The sequence below is a fragment of the Charadrius vociferus genome, unplaced genomic scaffold (genome assembly GCF_000708025.1).
Source record: "Charadrius vociferus isolate BGI_N301 unplaced genomic scaffold, ASM70802v2 scaffold308, whole genome shotgun sequence".
Classification (NCBI taxonomy): domain Eukaryota; kingdom Metazoa; phylum Chordata; class Aves; order Charadriiformes; family Charadriidae; genus Charadrius; species Charadrius vociferus.
In genome coordinates, this window is record NW_009649929.1 from 962787 (window position 1) to 984575 (window position 21789).

General features: G+C 37.2%; 1 protein-coding gene across 1 annotated transcript in view; it reads left to right on the top strand.

Moving 5' to 3' along the window:
- Window positions 1-11920, top strand: part of SGPP1 (sphingosine-1-phosphate phosphatase 1) — a 19995-nt gene extending 8075 nt beyond the window's left edge. Inside the window, exons 3-4 of the mRNA XM_009891212.1 lie at window positions 9282-9371; window positions 11369-11920. Coding sequence (XP_009889514.1) covers window positions 9282-9371; window positions 11369-11920 — 642 coding nt within the window. The remainder of the gene's footprint in view (window positions 1-9281; window positions 9372-11368) is intronic.
- Window positions 11921-21789: the final 9869 nt, after the last annotated feature.

Genomic DNA, 21789 nt, shown 5'->3' on the forward strand with positions numbered 1-21789 from the left:
ACATTGACCAACATTGTTTGAATGGGCTTATCTTCTGAAGCAGTTCAGATCACTATGACAGCCTTGTCCTCTCTATGTACTTGTCTGCAAGTGTTTTATATGCAAATCCTATCAACAGTGACTGTCTTTCCACCCCACTGATGGTAATGGTGACCTTAATAAGCACTACTGCTAAACCCACAGTAGAGTGCATCTATTCTGTAATGGTTTCTTTGACTGACGCACCTGAAAGTATTTTTCAGTTTTCATTTACTTAGTGCTGTCCTGACTCTCCATAGTACTAATTGTGTAAGAATGTCATGTGGTACCAGGTCAAACACTCTTCCAGAAATCTTTAATCCACACTATTGCTTTTATCAACGAAAGCAGATGAATCTAATCAAATGAGATGGGTTTGACGGGATCTGTATTGGGATTTCGGAGATCTGCATCGTTCTGTGATTCTGATTACTGAATAGTACCCCTAGAATTGTCTACCTGCTCTTTCATTTCAAAAGGCTAACTTCTCTCACATCCCCACTGGGAGTGGGGAATAATTGGTTATTGGGGTTGGATGAATAGTCTAATCTGCTATAGTGAGAATTTTACAGAAAGTGGGCAAATCCTAGTTTTAAGTGTCTGTCCTTGTTGAAGGGATTGAATTATCAGCAAGATTGATGTAGCGATAAAACTGGAAGCTACACATAGGAGGCCATCTCTTATATACAAAGTCTGTGTATAAGAGCAAGTGCAGACTTCTTTCAGAAAGAGGTGCCTAATATCTCGGAGAAGCCCAAATGGATTTTGGCTAAAACGTTGTGAAGAAACTTAGGCAAAGAGATGCGTGCTTGTCTAATTGGTTTTCTTACATGTGTTTCTTAAAAAAAAACAATCAAACAAAACCACTTCTGACATGAGAAGCATAGCTGAAGGGATGATCTGAAACCCCAGAATTGCCTGCACAATGTAGAGCTCTTAAGAAAGAGCAATGGAAATTTGGAGGGTCAGCACTGGCCTTGTCTTGTGTTTTTGAGCTGTAAAGTCTTCTTTTGTGGGCCATACTAATGCCTGTAGGAAGCTGGGAAAAGTTCTGTGGCCTTTTTGATTCAGATGCTCTTAGAAATTTGAAAAGAGCATAGCCAGTTCTTAGAAATCCCATTGGGGGGGATCTCTGTTAGAGGTGTACAGCAGCTGGTCCTATTAAACTGTGTTGATTGGCATTAAATACATTTTTCAGTTTTGCGTAAGTAAATCTTTAATGTGCAGGATCTTGGGGGGGAATATGTAAAAATAAATGCTGTAAGGTTAGATACAGTTTCTGATGAAGAAAGGATTCAAAGAGAATACTTTACATCTCATTTTTTTTTTCTTAGCGTATGTAAATCACTTCTCGTACTTTCAAATAGGGTGTGTTGATTAAACCTGAGAAAAATTCAGTTTGCAGAAAAGCTATTTTTTAGGTGTTGGGGGCATAAGCAGAATGAGCTGTAGGTGATTGTTGCTGGGTGTGTTCAAGGAGGGATTTTTTTTTGTGATGACTGCAAGGAAGTGAAAGTTTCTAATTCCTATTGTAACTCTTTAATTTCTTTTCACATGATGTGTAGCAGAAAATTAAACCTTTTAACTCCCTGCAGGGCTGGCATTGAAGTCTTTATCTTGGAATTTTAAGAAGAGATTCTTGTAATGACATGTAACACACTCAAATTTTCATGCTGTTTGATGTTAAGGTTGGTCAGTGGAAGAAAGAAGGAAATAGTTGATAAATGTAGCTTAACCAGTGTTATTTACTGCCTGGCTTCTTTTGAAAAGACAGTTTTTTGTCTGTTTGTTTTTCCTAAATTGACTTGTAAGTGGTCTTTTCTTTTTAACTATCCCCTTCTCCCTTTTCTTCTGCTCTTTCCACGAAATCATTTATATGCAGTGCTTTTTGTACTCATCTGGCCAAACAGTGTCTCAGTCATTCCTGTAAACATTGATTATAGCTTTTCATATGACTGTTGCCAATACATAGCCCTGATATCTTATTGAAAGCATGATGCTGCAAGTGCTGCTTGGATTCTTTCAGTGAACTCTGGCCCAAAAGAATTGTCTCAAACTCAAGCTGATCTTCTGAGTTATGATACAATTAAAAAAAGCTCATTGAGTAATACTGTAGAGTACTGAAAACATTAGAAAATTAGTTTGGAACCCTTTGTGAATGCTGGAAACTTCTCCGGTGTAGAATGTGCTTTTTAAAAAGTAAAGAAATAAGCATCTAGAGTGTGTTTTAAGAATGTTTCATTATGAAAGAAGGAATTTTCTGACCTAGGTCAAAGCTTTTAGGACAGATTGTTTCCTTATGAGCATTTTTAAACAATGGTTATGTTATTAAGACTCTTGGCAAAAAGTCAGATTAAGGGGAGGGAGGAGGATAGGGACTTGAGGGAAATGCTTTCTATGTGATCCAGTCAGAAGCTTGCAAGCCCCTTTCTGGAGGATGTAACTGAAAGAAATGGGAATTTTCCATTAAAAACATAGGGCATAAAATTCTCAAAGACTTACTGGGAGTAGTTTCACTTCTGTTTTCCAAATATGACCATTTAATTTGGTTTAATTGATTAAAACAAGACTCTGGATATGAGAACAAAATTGAGGCCTGAGAGAAGATGAGTAGTCTACTCAATCTGCTTTATTCCTATCTTTTAATTTAACTTAGTATGTGAATTTGAGAAATCAATTAATCTTTTGTGTCTTTTTTAATAACATGTTTGGTGATCTGTCCCTTTACTTATGTACGTTAAGACTGGGACACTTTTCTTAATGAGAAAAACATATCCATTCAAAAGCAAAAATGTCAACAAAGGTATCTTTCCAATCTATATGTTGCATTTGTCTCTATCTCCAATCTCTGCCTTGTTGTCAATTCCATCTGCCTCCACTTCATCTTCTGATACTGTATTTGTACTATATGGTTATGCATATTATCCAAGTTTTATTCTGGCCTTCAGAAAAATATTTGTGCAAGCTGGATATCAGTGATTTGATCTAATATGGAATGTGGGGTACTTTTCTCAAGGAGAAAAATGCTAGGTTCATGTTGGATTTTTAAGTCAACGTGGGATTTTTGAAGTTCAGATTGAGTACTATGGGAGTGTCTAATTTTTGATAAGGTTAAGATTTTCAAATCACAAGTTGGTTTGGTTTTGTTTGTTTTTCTTTTTTTTTTAAATTTAGAAAAAAGAAAGCAGTATGCAGTTCAATAAATATTCTCCATACTGAAAAATTCTTGAGGTGGTATGGTGGCTATGGAGGCATAATGAGTTTTTGAGGATATACATAGGATGGTCTTAATTGATGTCATGGAGGTGGGGTTTGAAATGTTTGTGTCAAAAATGGGCTGTTCCTGAACATCTGACTCTTAAGCGACTCTGAGTATGGTCAAGAATGAAGATATGTCAATTCTGTGATCAGAAAGAACAAGCTGAGAGAATGAAACCTGTTTTTTATGTCTACCTCTGCCAGCTGTGATCTCTGACAACCTTTGTGCCTCCGTAGGTCTGATCTGGCATGCAAAGAACTGTGGGACTAAAATTGCTGGAATTCAGCAGTCTTGCTTTAGTATCTTTCATTTAAGTAGAGATTGTCAGTGTGTCTATATACAGCTGTATAGAAAAGATCTAAAAGTTTATAGTTCAAGCGTAATTAATAACTGTTAATTTTCAAATTTGTGAATGTAGTATTTTCCAAAATAAGAGATGCAAGAAAATATTTTAAAAAAATGAGTGCTTATGGCTTTCTTCCACAAATGCGTGATATTAGTTTATATTAAAGTTTTAACATTATTTTTTCATAAAATGTGCCTTTTTTAAGTAGAAAACATAGTAAAAGCTGGTTGGTTGTGGCTTGGTTTTTTTTTTTTTTTGAAGACTCATTTGTGATTGGGAGAGAAGCTTTGTGAAATCCACTATTGTAAAGCAGGGCTGATAAAAAATGTTAATAGTCTTAAGGCATTATACTAATAGAATATGTTTTGGTATTTAGGAGTGTCCACAGGAATAACTTATCTTCTAATACTTGGGAAGACTGCACTTTTAGAAGACTCTAGTCTCTGAAGTTGGCAAAATATTTACTTTATAGCCAACTATGGTGTCTGGGTTTCAAGGTCTTGGTGTTTTCAGGCTTGCCAGGTGCAGTGATGAGGAGGAGTGAGACCTGAACACTTGACCGAAGCTGGCCAACAGGATTATTTCATACCATGAACGTCACATTCAATATAAATTAGGAAATTTGCTGCGAAGTGGTCTCTCCCTTGATGGCTGCAGTCCAGAGAACTTCTTGCCCTAGTGTTGGACCCGTGAGGCCTTCCCTTCCTGTAGCGCTCACGGTGTCCAACATTTGCTGTCCACTGCTGGGAGTGCACAGCTTCATGCTGATAGAGTTGGCAGAGTAAAGTCTTTGTATATTTTGTATTGGTATTGGGATCAATACTGATTGTTTGGTGTTATTAACGTTAATTATCTAGTCTTAGTCGATTAAATCTGTTTATATTTCAACCCCCCAGGTTTCCTTGATGTTTCCTGATTCCCTTTCCCAGGTGGGGAGGGGTCATCAGCTGACAGAATGATTGTCTAAACAACAATAAATTGGTAGGGGTTTCTCAAACCATAACAATGAGGATTTTATCTGCCTAGGCAGTGGGAGGTTACAGATACTTAGAACCATGGTATAACCAATGTATGTGTGCAAAATACATACAGGCAGTCACTTGCTGGATGAAACAACATTTAGAAAATGCTTGCTAGTACCTCAATATTGCATTATTTTCAGACAAAAATTTGGAAGTAAATTTCTGGCATTAGCTTTTTTTAATAAGAATCAAGGTGATGTCCCCTGTAGTTTTATGACTTGGCATGCTGCTGAGCGGTCTTCTTGCTGAGCTACAAGGTATGTGGGAGCGTTAATATTCTCCTTTAGTCACCCTGTACGCTTATCCCTACTTGTGAGGGCAAAATATACAGTGACCTTGTCACCTCAAGGCAGATTTTAAGCAGGTGCTACTACTTCAATGTTCTAGGAATTCTTGAACCCAGTGTCTGCTTTTAAAATGTATGAGTGAAAACAGGTCAAGGAGGAGGCAGGGTACTGTGTGTTATTTGTGTTGAAGTAGGGGGGTTTCCTCTGCTTGATTTCTGCTAGTGTCTAAGGAGGCCAGTGAACTATGGAACCCCAAAGGGTACATACAGCTTTGAGTAGTGTTCCTCAGGGGTCGGTATTGGGACTGGAGCTGTTTAACATCTTTGTCAGCAACATAGACAGTGGGATTGAGTGCACCCTCAGCAAGTTTGCCAACAACACCAAGCTGCATGGTACAGTCGATACGCTGGAGGGAAGGGATGCCATCCAGAGGGACCTGGACAGGCTAGAGACATGGGCCTGTGCAAATCTCATGAAATTCAACAAGGCCAAGAGCAAGGTCCTGCATGTGGGTCAGGGCAATCCCAAGCACAAATACAGGCTGGGCAGAGAATGGATCGAGAGCAGCCCTGAGGAGAAGGACTTGGGGGTGTTGGTGGATGAGAAGCTCAACATGAGCTGGCAATGTGCACTCACAGCCCAGAAAGCCAATGGCATCCTGGGCTGCATCAAAAGAAGCGTGGCCAGCAGGTCGAGGGAGGTGATTCTGTCCCCCTACTCTACTCTTGTGAGACCCCACCTGGAGTTCTGTGTCCAGCTTTGAAGCACCTAACATAAGAAGGACCTAGACCTGTTGGAACAGGTCCACAGGAGGGCCACAAAAATGATCAGAGGGCTGGAGCACCTCTCCTATGAAGAGAAGCTGAGAGAGTTGGGGTTGTTCAGGCTGGAGAAGAGAAGGCGCTGGAGAGACCCTATAGCAGCCTTCTGGTACTTAAAGGGGGCCTACAGGAAATCTGGAGAGGGACTTTTTACAAGGGCACGTAGTGACAGGACCAGGTGTAATGGCTTTAAACTGAAAGAGGGAAGATTTAGATGAGGAAGAGAATCTTTACTGTGAGGGTGGTGAGGCACTGGAACAGGTTGCCCAGAGAAGTTGTAGAGGCCCCATCCCTGGAGGTGTTCAAGGCCAGGCTGGATGGGGCTTTGAGCAACCTGGTCTAGTGGAAGGGGTCCCTGTCTGTGGTAGGGGGGTTGGAACTAGGTGGTCTTTAATGTCCCTTCCAACCGAAACCATTTGATGATGCTCTGCAGGTGGGTTCTGGGGTTGTGGGAAGAAAATCAGATTGGTTATGTGAGCAATGCAGGAAGGTGTGGGTATAACCTTCTGCTTTTTTATAGTGGACTAAATAAAGTACAGCTAGGTATACTGTAGTGAATACGGTCTCTTGGGTGGAAAGAAACTGCGTTTAAGACTTGTGTGATTATGACTATCATGCATTAAAAATACCATAAATTAGTATGTGCCTAATACTTCAAACACATTTTTGGACAGGTCATGCTAAAGCTATTTCAGTAAGAATAATCTGGCTGAGTTTAAGTTAAAAAGTCTTCATTACTTTAAGAATATATGAATCGGGGTTAAATGTATAATTTTTTTTTTATTAGGGACATAATTGGGAAGTGTTTGAGCTTTTGGATACAGATACTTTGCTACAGAGGAACTAAACTAGCCAGTGTTTTCAGATGTTTTAGTGGGTATTTATTCTCAATACTATTAAAAACAGAATTAGAGTGAGGTATGACAGAGCCAAATATTCTTTCCAAAATTTCCTTCAAAGCTGGGGTTTCTGACAGTTCTCTTCTTCAAACACCCCTCCCTTGAGGCTGCCTAACTGAGAGCAAGCATTTCTTTTCACTTAGAGAATTTATCCTACTCTCCCTGCTGTTTAAAACAACCTGCCCAGGACTCTTAAAACAAGACTTCTCGCTTACACCTTTTGCTCCATGCTCCTTGTTCTTAGGGTCTTGCTGTTTAGTAGCTCTGATATCTCCCCCGTAATCCCAACTTTTTACCCACAGTATCATTAGCTGCTATAGCCTGCTGAGCCTGGCGCTTGATTGATCTTCCTGCTAAAGCTCCAGCTTCTGTTTCTATCGGCTATTTCAGAAACGCAGAATAAGTCTTTATTTATTAAAGAAAAGCATTGCCCCTGATTGGAGCCTGAAAGCACAAAAGATGTGTGCGCCAGGAAACAAGAATGCATGTACAGTATCAAGCGATGGGCAAAAAAACATTTGAAGCTTTTGAGACATGCGTGAACACATGCAGGCTCATTCAACCACTGAGTAACTGTGATGCTATTAAATTTTCTGGTTAAAAGGCTTGCATTGCTTCTGGAGGTAGTAAATCTTCCCTTGCTAGTCCCTGACAAACAAGAAGTCTGTCTTTCCAGGCTTTCATTTTCTGGAGTGTGTAAAGAGGTGCTAAAAGCTCCTCTCTACTTCAGAGGATATAGGGTATACCTATCCCTGTATATACTGCAATTCTGCTTTGGTAGTCCTCTGGGGGAAGGGTGGAGCAGCACCAAGCAGGGATGTTGTGTGGCTTGAGTGTCTTTCTGGAGCAGGCAGCATTACTTCTACCCTGAGATCAGTGGAAATTATGGTAGAGGCATAATGGGGATGAGTGATGGGGCTACACTTGTGATGTATCCCGGTGCTGCAGCACAGCGTACAAAGATTACTTTTGTGGCTGCTATAACAATGTCAGCATCTGATAACTGTGCAATAATGTCTTGAGTACGACCTAGTTACTGGTGTATTGCCCATTATTAGCATAATTCTGAAAGGCAGGAAACTGAATTTGTTCCTTCATCACTTCAGTTAGAAATGAATCATTAAGTACGTAATTGTGTTTAGATATAATTTGTAGATGAAGGTAGTATAAACAAAGACAAATGTTGCTACAGGAATTAAACTAGATGTAACACAACAGTGAGCTGGGCATTTAGAATTGATTTTAATGTGAAATTGGTTTCTTAGGTGAAACGTGAGCTTCCTATTTTCTGTTAGTTTGAGAAATTTTTTTTAGGTTTGTCATGCTACGTGGTCCTGGAGTTGAGAATTCAAAGAATGTTGGAATAATGCAAAATACTGATAATCTTTTCTCAAACCTATAATTGAAAGACTGATTTAGAAGCTTGTCAATCTGTTAAGTGGCCTTCACAGATGACGTACAACTTTCTCCAATAAGAGTAAAGATACTTTCTCTAATTTGTTGGAGATTCTACCCTGTAGTTTACCCATGAAAGGGCAAGAAAACTGCCTGTAATTCTTAGTTATTATTCTGAGATTCGAGTATACCTAAAGCGCCTGTTTATATTGAAAGTGTTTATCATTGCTTTCATGTAGGAAGTGAAGCAATTTTGGTAACATGCCATTTTTCCTCGTGACTGCTTCTTTTATAGAACTAATAATTATTTTTAATACTGAAAAAAGGAAGCTGTATCCTGTCTTGTGCAACGTTTTGCAACATGGAACTGGGAAAGTATTTCTTACTGTGCTGCAAGATGTGAATTAGCATACTTTTATCCAAAACCTAAGAAAGTTCAAATACTAAGTTTCTACACATAGCTGATATGTGCTTATTAAAACAAAGTATTTTGTTTGTTCCTGGTAAATAGTCCTTATTAATAAAAAAACCTTCTATGAGAAGATGAAAATAATTGGAAATAATTATTTGATGGTTTTTGTTTAATACATATGGATTGTAAGAGGAAATTTATATAGGTTTGCAGAGAACAAAAAAGATTACTATTCTAGGAGTTTCATGCTCAGAGATTGAGTCAAGGATTGCAGAAATTCTAAAACAATGTGTAAGGAATTGAATTTATTTGTTAAATTATTCTGAGTTCTTCCTTTGCAGGAGAAAGGTGAAGCTACTAGATTTTGCCTGGATAATTTTTAACAATACTAGTGTATTACATAGCCACTTCACCCAGTGTAAAACTGTTCCACAGTTTATAACACAAGGCTTGTCTCTGCCCATATTGCAAATTTGGGATATCATAACATGGCAAGACTAACTGCTATAAAGATCTATCAACTTCTTACTACTTTGGCTGAAAAGATAGGACCAATGCCCTGAAATTCATATATCCTGAATGCAAAAGAAGAGGACAAGGGGAAAAAAAAGTTTGACTTAATAGTGGTTTGACTTTATGAAAAGAGGACTCACTTGAGATGGTCTAATAGGCTTGGGTAGGCTATGGCAACAAAAGGGTAAGTATAAGTTGGAATTCCAATTTCCAATTGGAATTCATTATAGAATTCTTATAGACTGATTTTATTTTTTTTTTTTCCAGATTCCAATATAAACTCTCTTTTTTTTTTTTTTTCCCTATCAGTATCCCCTTATGTTTGGACTCATCCTTGCCTTCTGCTGGTGTTCTTTGGTTTGCTGTAGTCGAATTTATATGGGAATGCATTCAATTTTGGTAAGAAAATAATCCTACTAAACTTTTATTTTAATGTTCTTTTGATTTCGTAAACTTCATCACACTTACAATTACTGCGTTGTAAAAAATTATATAGATTTGTTTTTTACAATGTCCTACTGCATGGGAAGAGAAAACTTACATTTCTTCATCAGGAAAATTGATAGCTAAAAGTGGATGTGAAACTTCTGTTAATTTATACTTTTCTTTCATAAGTTCAATCCATGGTTGAAACTTAACTGATGTTTAGTAGTTTTAGTGCAGAAATTGACTGTGCTAAAGCATAGACTAAAGTTTCCTTTAAAGAGTAGAAATAATTTTGCAGGATGAGAGAGTGGCTGTTAATATCCACTTGTGTTCCAGCTACTCAAAGCATGTGCATTTCAGAATGCCCCGCTAAATGCCAGGGTTTCACTTACGCAAGACTCTAACAAACCAAATAACAACGTTGTCATCTTTAAAAAACAGACTTATTTATTAAAAAGGGTTAAGAAATTCAAAATGAAACACAAATGCATGCAATGGGAAAACAAGAACACTACAAAATAGTAATCAGAGTGTAAGACCACTAATAAAGATGGTGAAAGAGGTTTTTGAGGATCACTTGCTAGAAAGAGATTAGCTAACAGACAGAAAACAGTAAGTGAGGAGCAAAGCTGGTAGATGAACACAGTGTAAAAGGAGCATGTGAAAATAAGGCAGCTCAGAAAAACTGAATTAGTGATTAGTGTTCGTGATTAGGAGGCTTCCTGAGTCAGAACCACTTGTGTGGAGGACGATGGGATGAACTGGTGTTTCAGCTGACAGGTAATATCTTAGAACAAAGTCATGAAACAAATAGCAATGCCTCATGTAGACTAGGTTATTCAGCAGTTTCAGATCTGAATCCTTGATAGTGTTTGAGTGAATACACTTAATGATACGTTACCTGTAATATAAATCAACCATGGTGCCTAAGTTTGGGGGGGAGGGGAGAGTGGCAGATATGGCAGAAAGTTGTTGTGGCTGCTTCCGAAATGAGCAAGTCTGAATTTCATATCAGTCAATTGTGTTAGAGTTTTTACCAAGCATTCAATTAGTGGAAGTGAATGAAAATGACTCATTGAAGACAGAGCAGTACAAATATTGCCGTCGAAAGTCCCACTTCCTGGCTTATACGGAAAAGTTGATAAGCATGTGAATGAAGGTGATCTGGTTTCTAGTGTTTGGATATCTAAAAAGCTTTCAACAAATTCCTTACCAACTAAAGGTGATAAAAGTTGCAGATAATTCTGTGCAACCGAGTGATTAATCAAGAGTAACTGAAGTTTAATGCTAAATTAAAAAAATAATTACAGTAACCTTGTAATTAAGAAAAGAAATTTTTACAACAATAATAAAACTGAAAATCAAGTATGAAGCCACGGAAGTTTCCTCTTCCTCTCCTTTAATAGTTGGAAACCGTTCTCCATTCCTGCAGTATTGTTAATTCTGAAGCTGGAGTGGAAAGTCGAAGCTGCTGTAATGCTTCGCCGCCATGGGCCTTGACTGCCTTAGCAGCTGTTGCTGCTGGCGTGCCTGTGTGTTGGCACCCAGGCACTTAAACCCAGTGTTGGTGAGCTGTTAAAGCAAACTAAGGTGGCAGAACTTAATCAGCTGAGCTAGCTTTGTGCCGTCCGTAGGCTGGAATGCTCCAGTCCTGTACAAGGACCATTGTAGCCAGCAGATAGGTAGATCTACAACTTCGTTTGACCATGGATCATTTGATCGTAGCTTTATTAATGATCAATTATCATCTGATCATGATGCAGATGTCCTATTAATAGGTGATCAAATGCAATTCCTTACCTGATCTTTAACTTAAAAAAGATGTAGTCTTGTACAGTAAATGAGAAAAGTTGGGAATCCACAAGTTGCTTTTGGCAACAGAGCAACTAGGCTTGTCTCCACGCTAATGTAACTTAAATTATTTTTTTTAATAGTTATTACACTGAAACCATATCTTTCTCTCTCAACAGGATGTTATTGCTGGATTTCTGTATGCTATTCTCATCTTGATTGTCTTCCATCCAGTTGTGGACCTGATTGATAACTTCAACTTAACTTACAAATACGCACCCTTAATTATCATCAGTCTCCATTTAGCCCTGGGCATCTTCTCTTTTACTCTAGACACCTGGAGCACATCCCGTGGAGACACAGCTCAGATACTGGGCTGTGGTGCTGGAGTAGCCTGTGGCTCTCACATTAACTACATAATGGGTCTAAAGCTAGATCCTCCTCCCAATACATTACCTTTATCTCTTTCCTCTCTCACTGTGACTGTGTTTGGAAAAGCCATATTGCGGTTGTTGATTGGAGTAATAGTTCTGTTGTTAACAAAAGTAGCGATGAAAAAAGCCACTATTCCACTGGCATGTAAAATATTTCGCATACCACACGATGACATACGGAAAGCAAGACAACGCATGGAAGTTGAGCTTCCCTATCGCTATATTACTTATGGAATGGTTGGGTTCTCCCTCATGTTTATTGTTCCTTGCCTCTTCCATTTTATTGGGCTGTCTTGACTCAGTTTTATCACCTTAAATAGGGAGATCAGAGCTAGTTGCTTTTTGAAGAGGTGCACTAGTTTGCTAAGGGAAGGCCAGTGAGCTTGGCTTTAGCAGGGTCTTCACTTTAACAGCAATACATAGCAGGCAAAGCATTTAAAGAACTTTGCACGTCTTTGGGTATGGTATGGGGCCAGAAGTCAAATATCAGTTCACAAGAAGTGCTGAACTCTGTAAATGCTATGTCTAGACTTATTGCTGTAACAAAGTGTGTGTGTGTGTGTGATGCAATGAATGTCTCTGGAATGTCTGTCATACTGTACCTGTATACACTGACATTTTAACAGGTATGTCTGACAGCTAATCAGAAAGCTCCATTCATGATCTGTTTGCCATTTCATAGTAACTTATTCAAATCTTTGGACCATAGACTGCTAAATTTGTTTTCCTCTATTCTTTCCTGAAGTCCTGCTTCAAGTTGTTTCAGCTAATAGGCATTTCTAATGGACCAAACTTGTAATGAGGTTGAATTTTTCAGAGAAAAAAAAACCAACCACACAAAACCCAAACAGAAGGCTTTTTCTTTAGCTCCCTCTACAGAGTAAAATGTCTGGATTGGCATTGATAGGGATCCCTAGAGTATATATGATTCAGGTGCTGTATTTTATGGTTTAATAACTGTGCCTTTCTGTTGCTAAACTAAGAAATGCCATGTATACTGTGATGTAAAAATGCCTAATTTTATTTAAAATCCTACACAATTAGGCATATATTTTTTAAATGTTAGATTGTCCACATTGCTGGCATGGTTCAAGTTAACCGGAATATTCAGTTTAGCCTGAGCAAAATTGCATAAATGAAATGACCCAAGAATCGCATCCTTAAGCTCAAGACGTTGTAAATGGACAATAATCCCTTTTGTAAGTATTTTTAATGTGTATTGTAAGTTACTGGAAGAGGATATATTTTTCTGGAGATTGTTTATACAGTGGACAGATATTAAAAATAAGTTATCTAAACATACAAACAATAAAAACACCCCATTCTGCAAAGAAATGGGCCTCACATTATTCCAAACTGATTTCGAAGGACCATTGTTTTTACATATTTGCTTAGAAAATATAATCCTTATTCTAGAAAAAATATGTATTTTTATGCATTAACATACTGTATTTAAAGGTGATAATCACTTTTACCCAATTTAGATAGCTATAAGACAATATAATGATCAAACTAAATTTTTAATCATTCTGATAGGCAGATTGTTAGCAGTCAGGACAGTATGGTCAATGCATAAACGGTTTGTGCGTATCTAAATTTTACTGAATTATTATGCACTTTTCAGCTTCTCGTGATCCTTTTTCCAGTGATGAGTAGAATATGACCCTTCAACTGTAACTTCATGTGCCTATTGTGTTTCATTTTGTCTATGTTAACGTGTTGCGTTCTTTCCATGTCAGGAACTGCCATGTTGCAGCAAGGACAGTCTTGCTATCTGGCCAGACATGAATTACTTAGTTTTATGTTGGTTTTTTTTAAAGGAAAAATGTAATTTGGTTGGGTAGTGATTAGATAGAATACAAAGCTTACATATTTTGTAAACAATACTTGGAATTGGAAGAGTGTTTTTTGTATTGAAGCTCATATCTCCAAATTGTTAATATCGAAATTAACAAAATTAACTTTGTCTCTCTCCTCAAAGTTACGGTACACTGGCATTTGATGATGGGAAAAGCTAACTTCTCTGATGTGTCTCTGCAGTGCATTCAGAATACGCTGCTATGAATGTACTCAAACTGATGGACTCAGAACTGACAGTGTGTTAAACAACTTCTGTAGCTGAAAAGACCTTACCTGGTAGAAGATGGTTAGCTTGTTTCAGTGCATATTTCTGGATTTGATTTTTTTTTTTTCTGTCTGTTGCTCTTTTGCAGTTTAATGCTGAATGTTCAGTAAAAGGTGAATTGGTTTCCAAGGTTTTGAGGGAGGGATTTCCACTGGTTTGGCTTTGCACACTAAGATAGTAATTTAATAAATAGCTGAGGGGAATGTACACAAAATGCCTTATGCTTAAAGCCCCGAGCAAGTGGTATAGTTCTAATTATATTAAATTAGTCTGAGGACTGGATAAAATAATAGGATAACTTTCTCTGAAGTTTAGGGCATGTTCTCCTTAAATATCCTGGCTTTATAGTTTATAGCGAAAAAGTTTAAATTCTAGCACAGAAGAGACAAGTGAGCAAAACTAATTTTTTTTTAAGGTACGTATTTGACTTTTAGGGACTTCAAGTTTACAGCATAAGAGTGTTCTTAAAGCTGTCTTTTCTAGCTGTGCTTGCTCTGTTGTACTATTAATGGACAATAAAATCTACCGTGGAAGATCTAGAAAGGGTGAAAAAATCATATGCAGGTAGGGCTTTCACCAGTCTAAGGAAAATTGCGCTGTAGCTTATTCTACTGTTACTCATAAATATGTATTTTATATTTTTATACATTACATTGGGTAACTTCAAAATGTCATGTTCCATGTACCACATAGTCTTGTACACAGGAAATGTATATCAGAATGTTTATACAGCACCTTTACAACCCTGTCTCTAAGACTGCAACTGCTTTACTGAAGTTTACATGAAAAAAGTTTTACTATTCTATTTTCATGTTTTATAAGGGGCTAGGCTCAAGAGGGACGTTTAGCACAAAATATCATGCAATATGAATACAGTTATAGAATAAAGAATCATAGAAATGCAAAAATTTAAAAATCCAACTTAAATATTTGTATTTTAGTATATTTTTTTTTAATAATAAGCTAAGATTCTTTCAATTCAGGCGTAACAAAACAGCAGGCAAAACTGGAGCACTTTCTTTGCCCTAAGCTATTCCTCGAGTTGAACATGAAAAATGTTTCTAGTATAAGCATCAGCTGGTACCAAATTATTTATAAATTTAACATAGCTTTAAAAGATAGTTAAATGTCTTTTCAGAAGGACAATACACTTGAAACCTTTCATGAAGTGGTGCAAAAAGATATTCTTATGTCACTGCTAGTAACTTCCTCTGTTCCAGGTTGTATAGTCCTAAAGAGATAAATACTGTATAGAAGCAGATATAAATACACATTTATTACAAAACGCTACCAGTTAAATTTGTCTTATTTGATCACTATATGAAATAAAACCTGAAGCTAACAGTCACGTAGACTGTAATTTGGCACAAAATTCTTTTTTCCAAGAGGCTGAAGAGACTCGAATTAGTCTTAGATTGCCTTAACCATCGGAGCAGGATTTTTTCTGACTTGGCCCTCAATCAGAACTAACATACGCATTGCATCTTGGGTGAGTTTTAGAATCTATTATTTTGAAAACAGTTTCATGTTTATAAATAAAGCTGTTACTTTTGCTTCCCATACTACAAACTGGGGTTGAAGCATCGTTCTCCTCTGGGATCACCTATGAAGCTCTTCAGCCTCTGATCACATTTGCCTTACTGCTTACCTTGCAAATTGGGGGGGGAACAGAAATGGGGAGGTGGAGAAGATAATTTAAGGTAAATTGGCAAACCAAAGGGAGTTGTATTTTGTTTATTTACATTGAAATTTTTAAGCTTATGTACAGCTTTTCTCCTGAAATTAAAAAAAAAAAAAACACAGGAGGATGCATTTCTTGTAAAATGGCATCTCTAAATGTAGTATGTGGCTTTTTTTGCTGGTTTGTGTTGGTTTTTTTGTTTGTGGTTTTGTTTTCTTTTTTTACCAGAGCAGTGTTAAATTGTCTGGATTTTAAAAGCTATTATGCTTTCTTTCGTACTATTTTTTATTGCTGCATTCAGTATTTTTTACTCCATTTCTTGCTTATTTCCCAGGGAGTGTCCTGAACAATTTGTAAGCAATTGCTACTTATGTGAAGATTGTAACTTTGAACTTGTAAATACTTAAGGGCTGTTAGTGGCTATTAGCTGCTCAAATACATAAAAACAAACCTTGCATGCTGTAAGTAAATACATCTGTTGTGCTAAAAGTTGTTTCTGTTTGAGTATCTGCTTTCTCAATACAAAATTGAGATTTTTCACACACAATGCATAAGATATTTAATAATTCAATGGTATGAAAGGGCATTGCTCTCTAACTCCGGTTAACTTTACTTGCAGTTCTGTACCTAGTTTATTGAGAATGAACCCTGAAGGTCATGTCCGTGCTCTGATGTGAATACAGGCATCATTGTGTGTGAAGGGACTTACCTTCTAAGGTGCAAATGTAATATCCTTGCTTTTGAGGTCTGAGAGATTGTTCTTTTTAAAATTATACGTAGCCCAGTTTTTACAAGACTTTTAAAGGGCCTAACTTGGAAGCCGCTTCTCAGGAGCTGTACCTGGCTGTGCATTTGCAACACTTAATTGATGCTTTCCTCCTCTGTACCATAATTGTGCTGGACGACAAGATCCCAGAATAATATCAGTAGATAAAATGATGACGGGAGAATTGATTTTTGGGGTATTGTGACTCAACTTACTGTAACTGATTCTTGGGTGGTTTTTTGGTCTAATGTAGGATGTTTCTAGGTTATACAATTTACAGCTATGTTCTACAAACAACTTTGAGGAAACCTTGACTTTTTTGGGGAGAAAGTCTCATTGAATGTCTTCATGCCAGGATTTTATTCTAGTGGAAAGCTTGTGGCCTTTTTGTTTCAGCAGAAATATATAAGCCTATTTTAAAATTTACTGTAAATACTATATTTATCAAATTGATAGAATAGTTGGGTCACTAATGTTGTTTTTCTTCCTACAATACTACTTGAAACAAAGGCAAACAAATCTTAATTTGGAAACAAGATGTGATATTGTGTGGCAGAGAGGATATAGCTCTTTAGGTGTTCTCTAAAAAGCAAATATCGCATGCTGGAGTTGAGGCAAATTTAACTATGCATTAGAAACATTTCTTTGCACTCCATTCTGCACCAGAAATAACTGTATGTTGGTAAGAGTCTGTTTAACAAAACAAAGCAAAGCAATATGTGCTTGCAGTGTATAATTAGTAACTGTTGCTGTAGGATCAAAGAGGAATAGAGGGTACATAGGGGAATACTACCTTAAATATATTGACCAGTAAATGTAAATAAAAAGTCCTATCAAGTTGGAGCATTTTATTAGTCACTAAACTTTTGACTAAATTAGTCGCTAAATTTTTCCCACAACTTTATTTTTGTTAGAAAGTGTAATGAAAGACAAGGGTGATATTCCTGAAATGGAAATTAGATCTTAAGACAATTCTAGATGTCTGAAGTATCATAACTGAAAAAGATCAGTCCAGGAGCTAGTAACCTGAAAAGTAAGAGCAAAGTCTGAGGGGGATTTTGTATTAAACTTAATGCACTTAAAAACGATGCCAAAATTTGGCCTATACTTGATTTATATGAAATCTGTAGTACAATATAGATATATATATAATATATTGCATATTGGAGTTTAATTTTTTTATGTATAGATTTTCTTGTTACTGCGTTCACTGATAAAAGCAAGTGTTAATAAAACAGCTTTGTTTGTATAATGTAAAGCTGTATGTTAGCAGTATTTCGGGAAATAATGCAGTTGTAACCCCCAGTCTCTCAACCTCTTGGAGAACTTTATTTAAAATAAAATTTTAAAAAAAAAAAAGTACTTTCAAACACAAGCCCTGAGTTAGTTGAGGTTTATATAATGGTTGATGTATAATAGCGTACAACTGATGTTTTAAAAATTAATACACCAGAAATCTTTGTTATATTATCATTAATGATTTTGTACTCATTGTACACTTTCTGCAGTTGTCAACTAATATTTAAATGCATATTGACTGGTAACTGAAGTGTCTAATTTCATCTTCAATGAGTGGGTAATAAACTACTGTTGGATTCAGATGCGTTGTGTTCTGTTTATTCCTTCCAGTGCCAAGGGACACGTGGTTGGACATATACCACAAGTATAAAACACTGATTATGAGAAAACTTATATTCATATTATTAGAACAATATTCTCTTTTAAGCTATGGGCTTTAGCTGCAAAAAATTAGGAAAAAGAATGAGGAAATACTGAAAAGAGGTTTTCCTTTTTCCACTGCCTTAAAATATGGACTGTTTAGTTTCATATGCTAAATAATAAAACAAGCTATTGATCAAACTGTATACGAGGTGTGAGTTGTATCTTTCTATAGCTTTTGTCACTTGTTGCATGCTGATAAATGAATATAGAAGCATGTTCTTACTCTGACAAGAAACTTACTTTCTAGGAAAGTGCCTGTTGTTGGGAAGAAATAGTTTCACAAGTTCTAGAAGTGCTGAAGTTTCGGTTTCTGGTGGATATCTGATGTCTGCTTTGGCGTATGCTACAGGTTTAATGAGATAGCTCAGTCCTTATTTGAAATCAGAATCCTCATAGAAAACAACCATGAGTTTGTATCTTGTTGGGTCACATTCCAGTAACTTCTGCTCACCTCCCAAATCTGCTTTGAAAATTGGCCAACTGTGGGTATACTTTTCCCGGACTAATGAATATCTGCAGATTTTCATGCAATGCATGTAACCAGTATATTTGCATGAACTTTGCTTAGTAAGCCAGACTAATTTCAAATGCTGTGAATTTTGTTTTACCATGGTCCCAAGATTCTTTAACTGCTGTGTAATACACAAGCATGAGAAAGTATTAGTTCATTTGTATATTTGTATTAACTTTAAGTAGCCTGAAGTTACTTGGAGAAGTGTAGCAAAAAAAAGTACTACTCGGCATAACTCTTGCTTCTCTCTTCCTGCAGTTGTACAATGTCCAGCGAGGAAGTTGGAGCAGTTGAGTAATGCAGCTGAGCAGTATTGCAGAATGCACAAAAAAAGGTGGGAACTGCCCCTTAAAAGGAAGCTGTTATGCTATTTCAAATCCATTTATTGAGTACTGTACAGTGTTCCTCCTTGTTTTGCTAAGTGGAAGGGTGTGTGTGGAGCTAATACACACGATTCTACATTTTGCGCAGCTCATTTTATGCTAAACATCTCCTACGCCTCTTTCTATTTCTCTCCTACAACTTTTGTTTTTGTCCTACCAAGGCTTTTTTGTCCCGTTAGATCTCTCAAAGGTGTAGATAACCAGGATGTTAATTCCAAGGACCACAGAAATGTGTGATCTGTTGGTTATTAGTTTGTTCTGTAAGTTTAAAGGTAATTTTGAAGATGCTAAAAAAAAAAAAACAAAAAAAAATCAAGGTAATTTTGAAGATGCTAAAAAATAAAAACAAAAAAAAATACACTTGAAGAACCCCAAAAAGGATAAACTCGGTGGAAAGTACATAATGGAAAAACTCAACAAATGTAACTAAATCACACCTCTTCGATGGCAAGATTTTAATTCACCATTCCACTGAAGTTTGTAATGTTTGTGGTCTTTGCTGTGGAAACAAAGGTTTATTATAAGGATTCAACTCGTTACCAAAGCAAAGGTCTGGTCCCTTGCTTTGTAAAATGACTCGTAAGTGCTTGGTCTTTCCAATTCTTTGTTCTAAATAAAATAATTCTGAAGGGATTTGGAGTAAGTATTCCTTCTCTGCTTAAACAGCTGATGGAGTTTAACAGATAGACTCATGGCAGTTCTCGTTTATGCCACGATCTGAAACCAGAACGGTGTAACTGGAACTCTTCATCAGCCCATCCTGGCCAAATATTACTGAACTGGTAACTAAGTCTCCATGGACCTGAGATGTGCATGTTGCTCAATTGTATATTTTGTTTGTTGCTCTTTATGTGAGACTGTTAGATCACAAGAATGGACCAGATACCGGAGAACTGCATAAACCTTTATAGGTACAAATCATCTTTAATAGTCCTTTCACATCAATTTAGCCATGACTTAAATCTAAATTGCCTAATTTGATTTGATTTTTTGCTTGCTAATTACTTTGCAGAAAGCAAAAGCAAGTTCCTGCCCAAAAGCTCAAACCTGCAGTGCACTGGGAAATGTCCCTTCCCCCTTTTTACATTTTGTAACAGAGCCTTCCCTGTGTTTTAACCTTAGTCTGTGAAGAATGGTTGGATGTAGACACACTTGTTTTTCTTTTCTGAAGGATTTTTCTTGTCACTCCTTTAATTCTCAAATACTTATTATGCTCTTTATTATTGGCTTGACTGAATGCTCTGGCTTTATACAAATGACTTATTCTGACCACATGCAATAACTTTTCTGGATGGTGTGGCGCATACTTGGTTTACAGATGATGTGGTTTTGGTACAGTACATAGCAGCCCTTTCTAAGTACGGCTGGTATGCTTGTCTTTACTTGCCTTTAATCTTCTCACCCTCCCTCCCCCTTCCGGCGCTAATACTTTCTACTCCTGTCCCTGCAACTACTGGACATGGATCACATCCTAAAGAGAAATCTTTTCTTTTTTAACTACATAGTAAGTCTTCTTGGTATGAGAAAGGATTCTAAATCTGCTAAGAATCTGTGGGGTTCCACCCCCCACCCCAAGTGCATGTACATTGCAGCAATTTGTAGAGGAGCCAAACTTGCTTTCTTAATCTCAGGAGGAAAGTAGCAAACTTCCTTTACGCTGCCATAAAAATCAGTGAAAGGCTGTTGTTTAAATAGATGCTTCGTAATGAAATTCAATGAAGTTTAGACAACAGTAAACTTGACAAGAGAATCTTATTTCTGTGGATACTCTCATAAACTCATTAGTTCAACAGAACTAAAGCATTTGTTCCACTCTAGAAAATCCTACAGATGAGCAATAGAAAACAGCAAATCTTCAATTGGTGAAATTACCTACAACTAGATTCTGATCAGTCTTTCCTGGGTAGGAAAGCACTGATTTCCTGATTCTGTACACATGGCCACTCTCACCTCCCAGCCATCTGGTGCTTTGTGTGCAGCCTTCCCACATGCTACAAGCCATTTTTCCTCACTTTCAGGGATGCCTGCTTCTCATCTACTCTTCAGCTTTTTCCCTTCAAGTAGCTCCAAAGATGAGCATCCTACCAAGCTTGACCGCCATACTTCATGTTCGGTAATACGCCACAGCACCAGGGTCCTTCAACTTGCAGCAGAGAGTGTTCATGTGCCAAACTGGTTTCCTTCATTTGGTCATCCTCTGCATAGTCAGGTATCTCCATGCTGTGTTAAGCGCTGTGGCTGGTCTGAGATGTGCAGAGTACGATTGTAAATGATAAGAAATAGCAAGAAAGTATGTTGTTGTAGAAAGAAAAGAGGGGTAGGAACCTGTGTTCCTACCTTAGCAGCAGAGCTAAGATGTTGGCATCACAAACCAGGACAGCAAGAGAAAAGGGTTGTGGGAATGGGTAACAGGAGGACATAAGGGATTAACAGAGTTGTTGGGAAGTAGCAGGCAGTTGTGAACAAGGCATGAGCTCTAAACTCTTTGCCCTTTTCAGATCATTCTTGGGGGTAGGAACAAAATAAATTCCATCTTGATAGTCTTTCAATAACTTTTTAATTTTTTTTCCTTTGTTGGCTTTCTTCCCCTAGCTGGTATGCAGTTGTGTCTGGATATATTTAATATTCAAAAAGGAACTAGATAGTTTCCCAAAGTTGGAGACTGGGGAGCTGTTTTGGCTTAGAGTTGTAGCTATCTGTTATGGTAACTAGAGAACAGTCCATCGCCTGTACTAATTCTAACCCACTTTCATTCCAGGTAGTCTCAGATTTGAGTTTGTAGATGGATTCAGCAGTTAATCTTCTCAGAATCTTAAAACAAAACGAGTTTGTTTTCTAACAGTTCTTTTCCCCTTAAAAGTATAAGGCTAATCTGACATGATAACTTAGCAAGCATAAGCAGAAAGTACATTCTGCTTCCATGTCAGCTAAAGACAAAAAAAAATCCACTGAATTTTTTAATCCATCACATGTTTGAT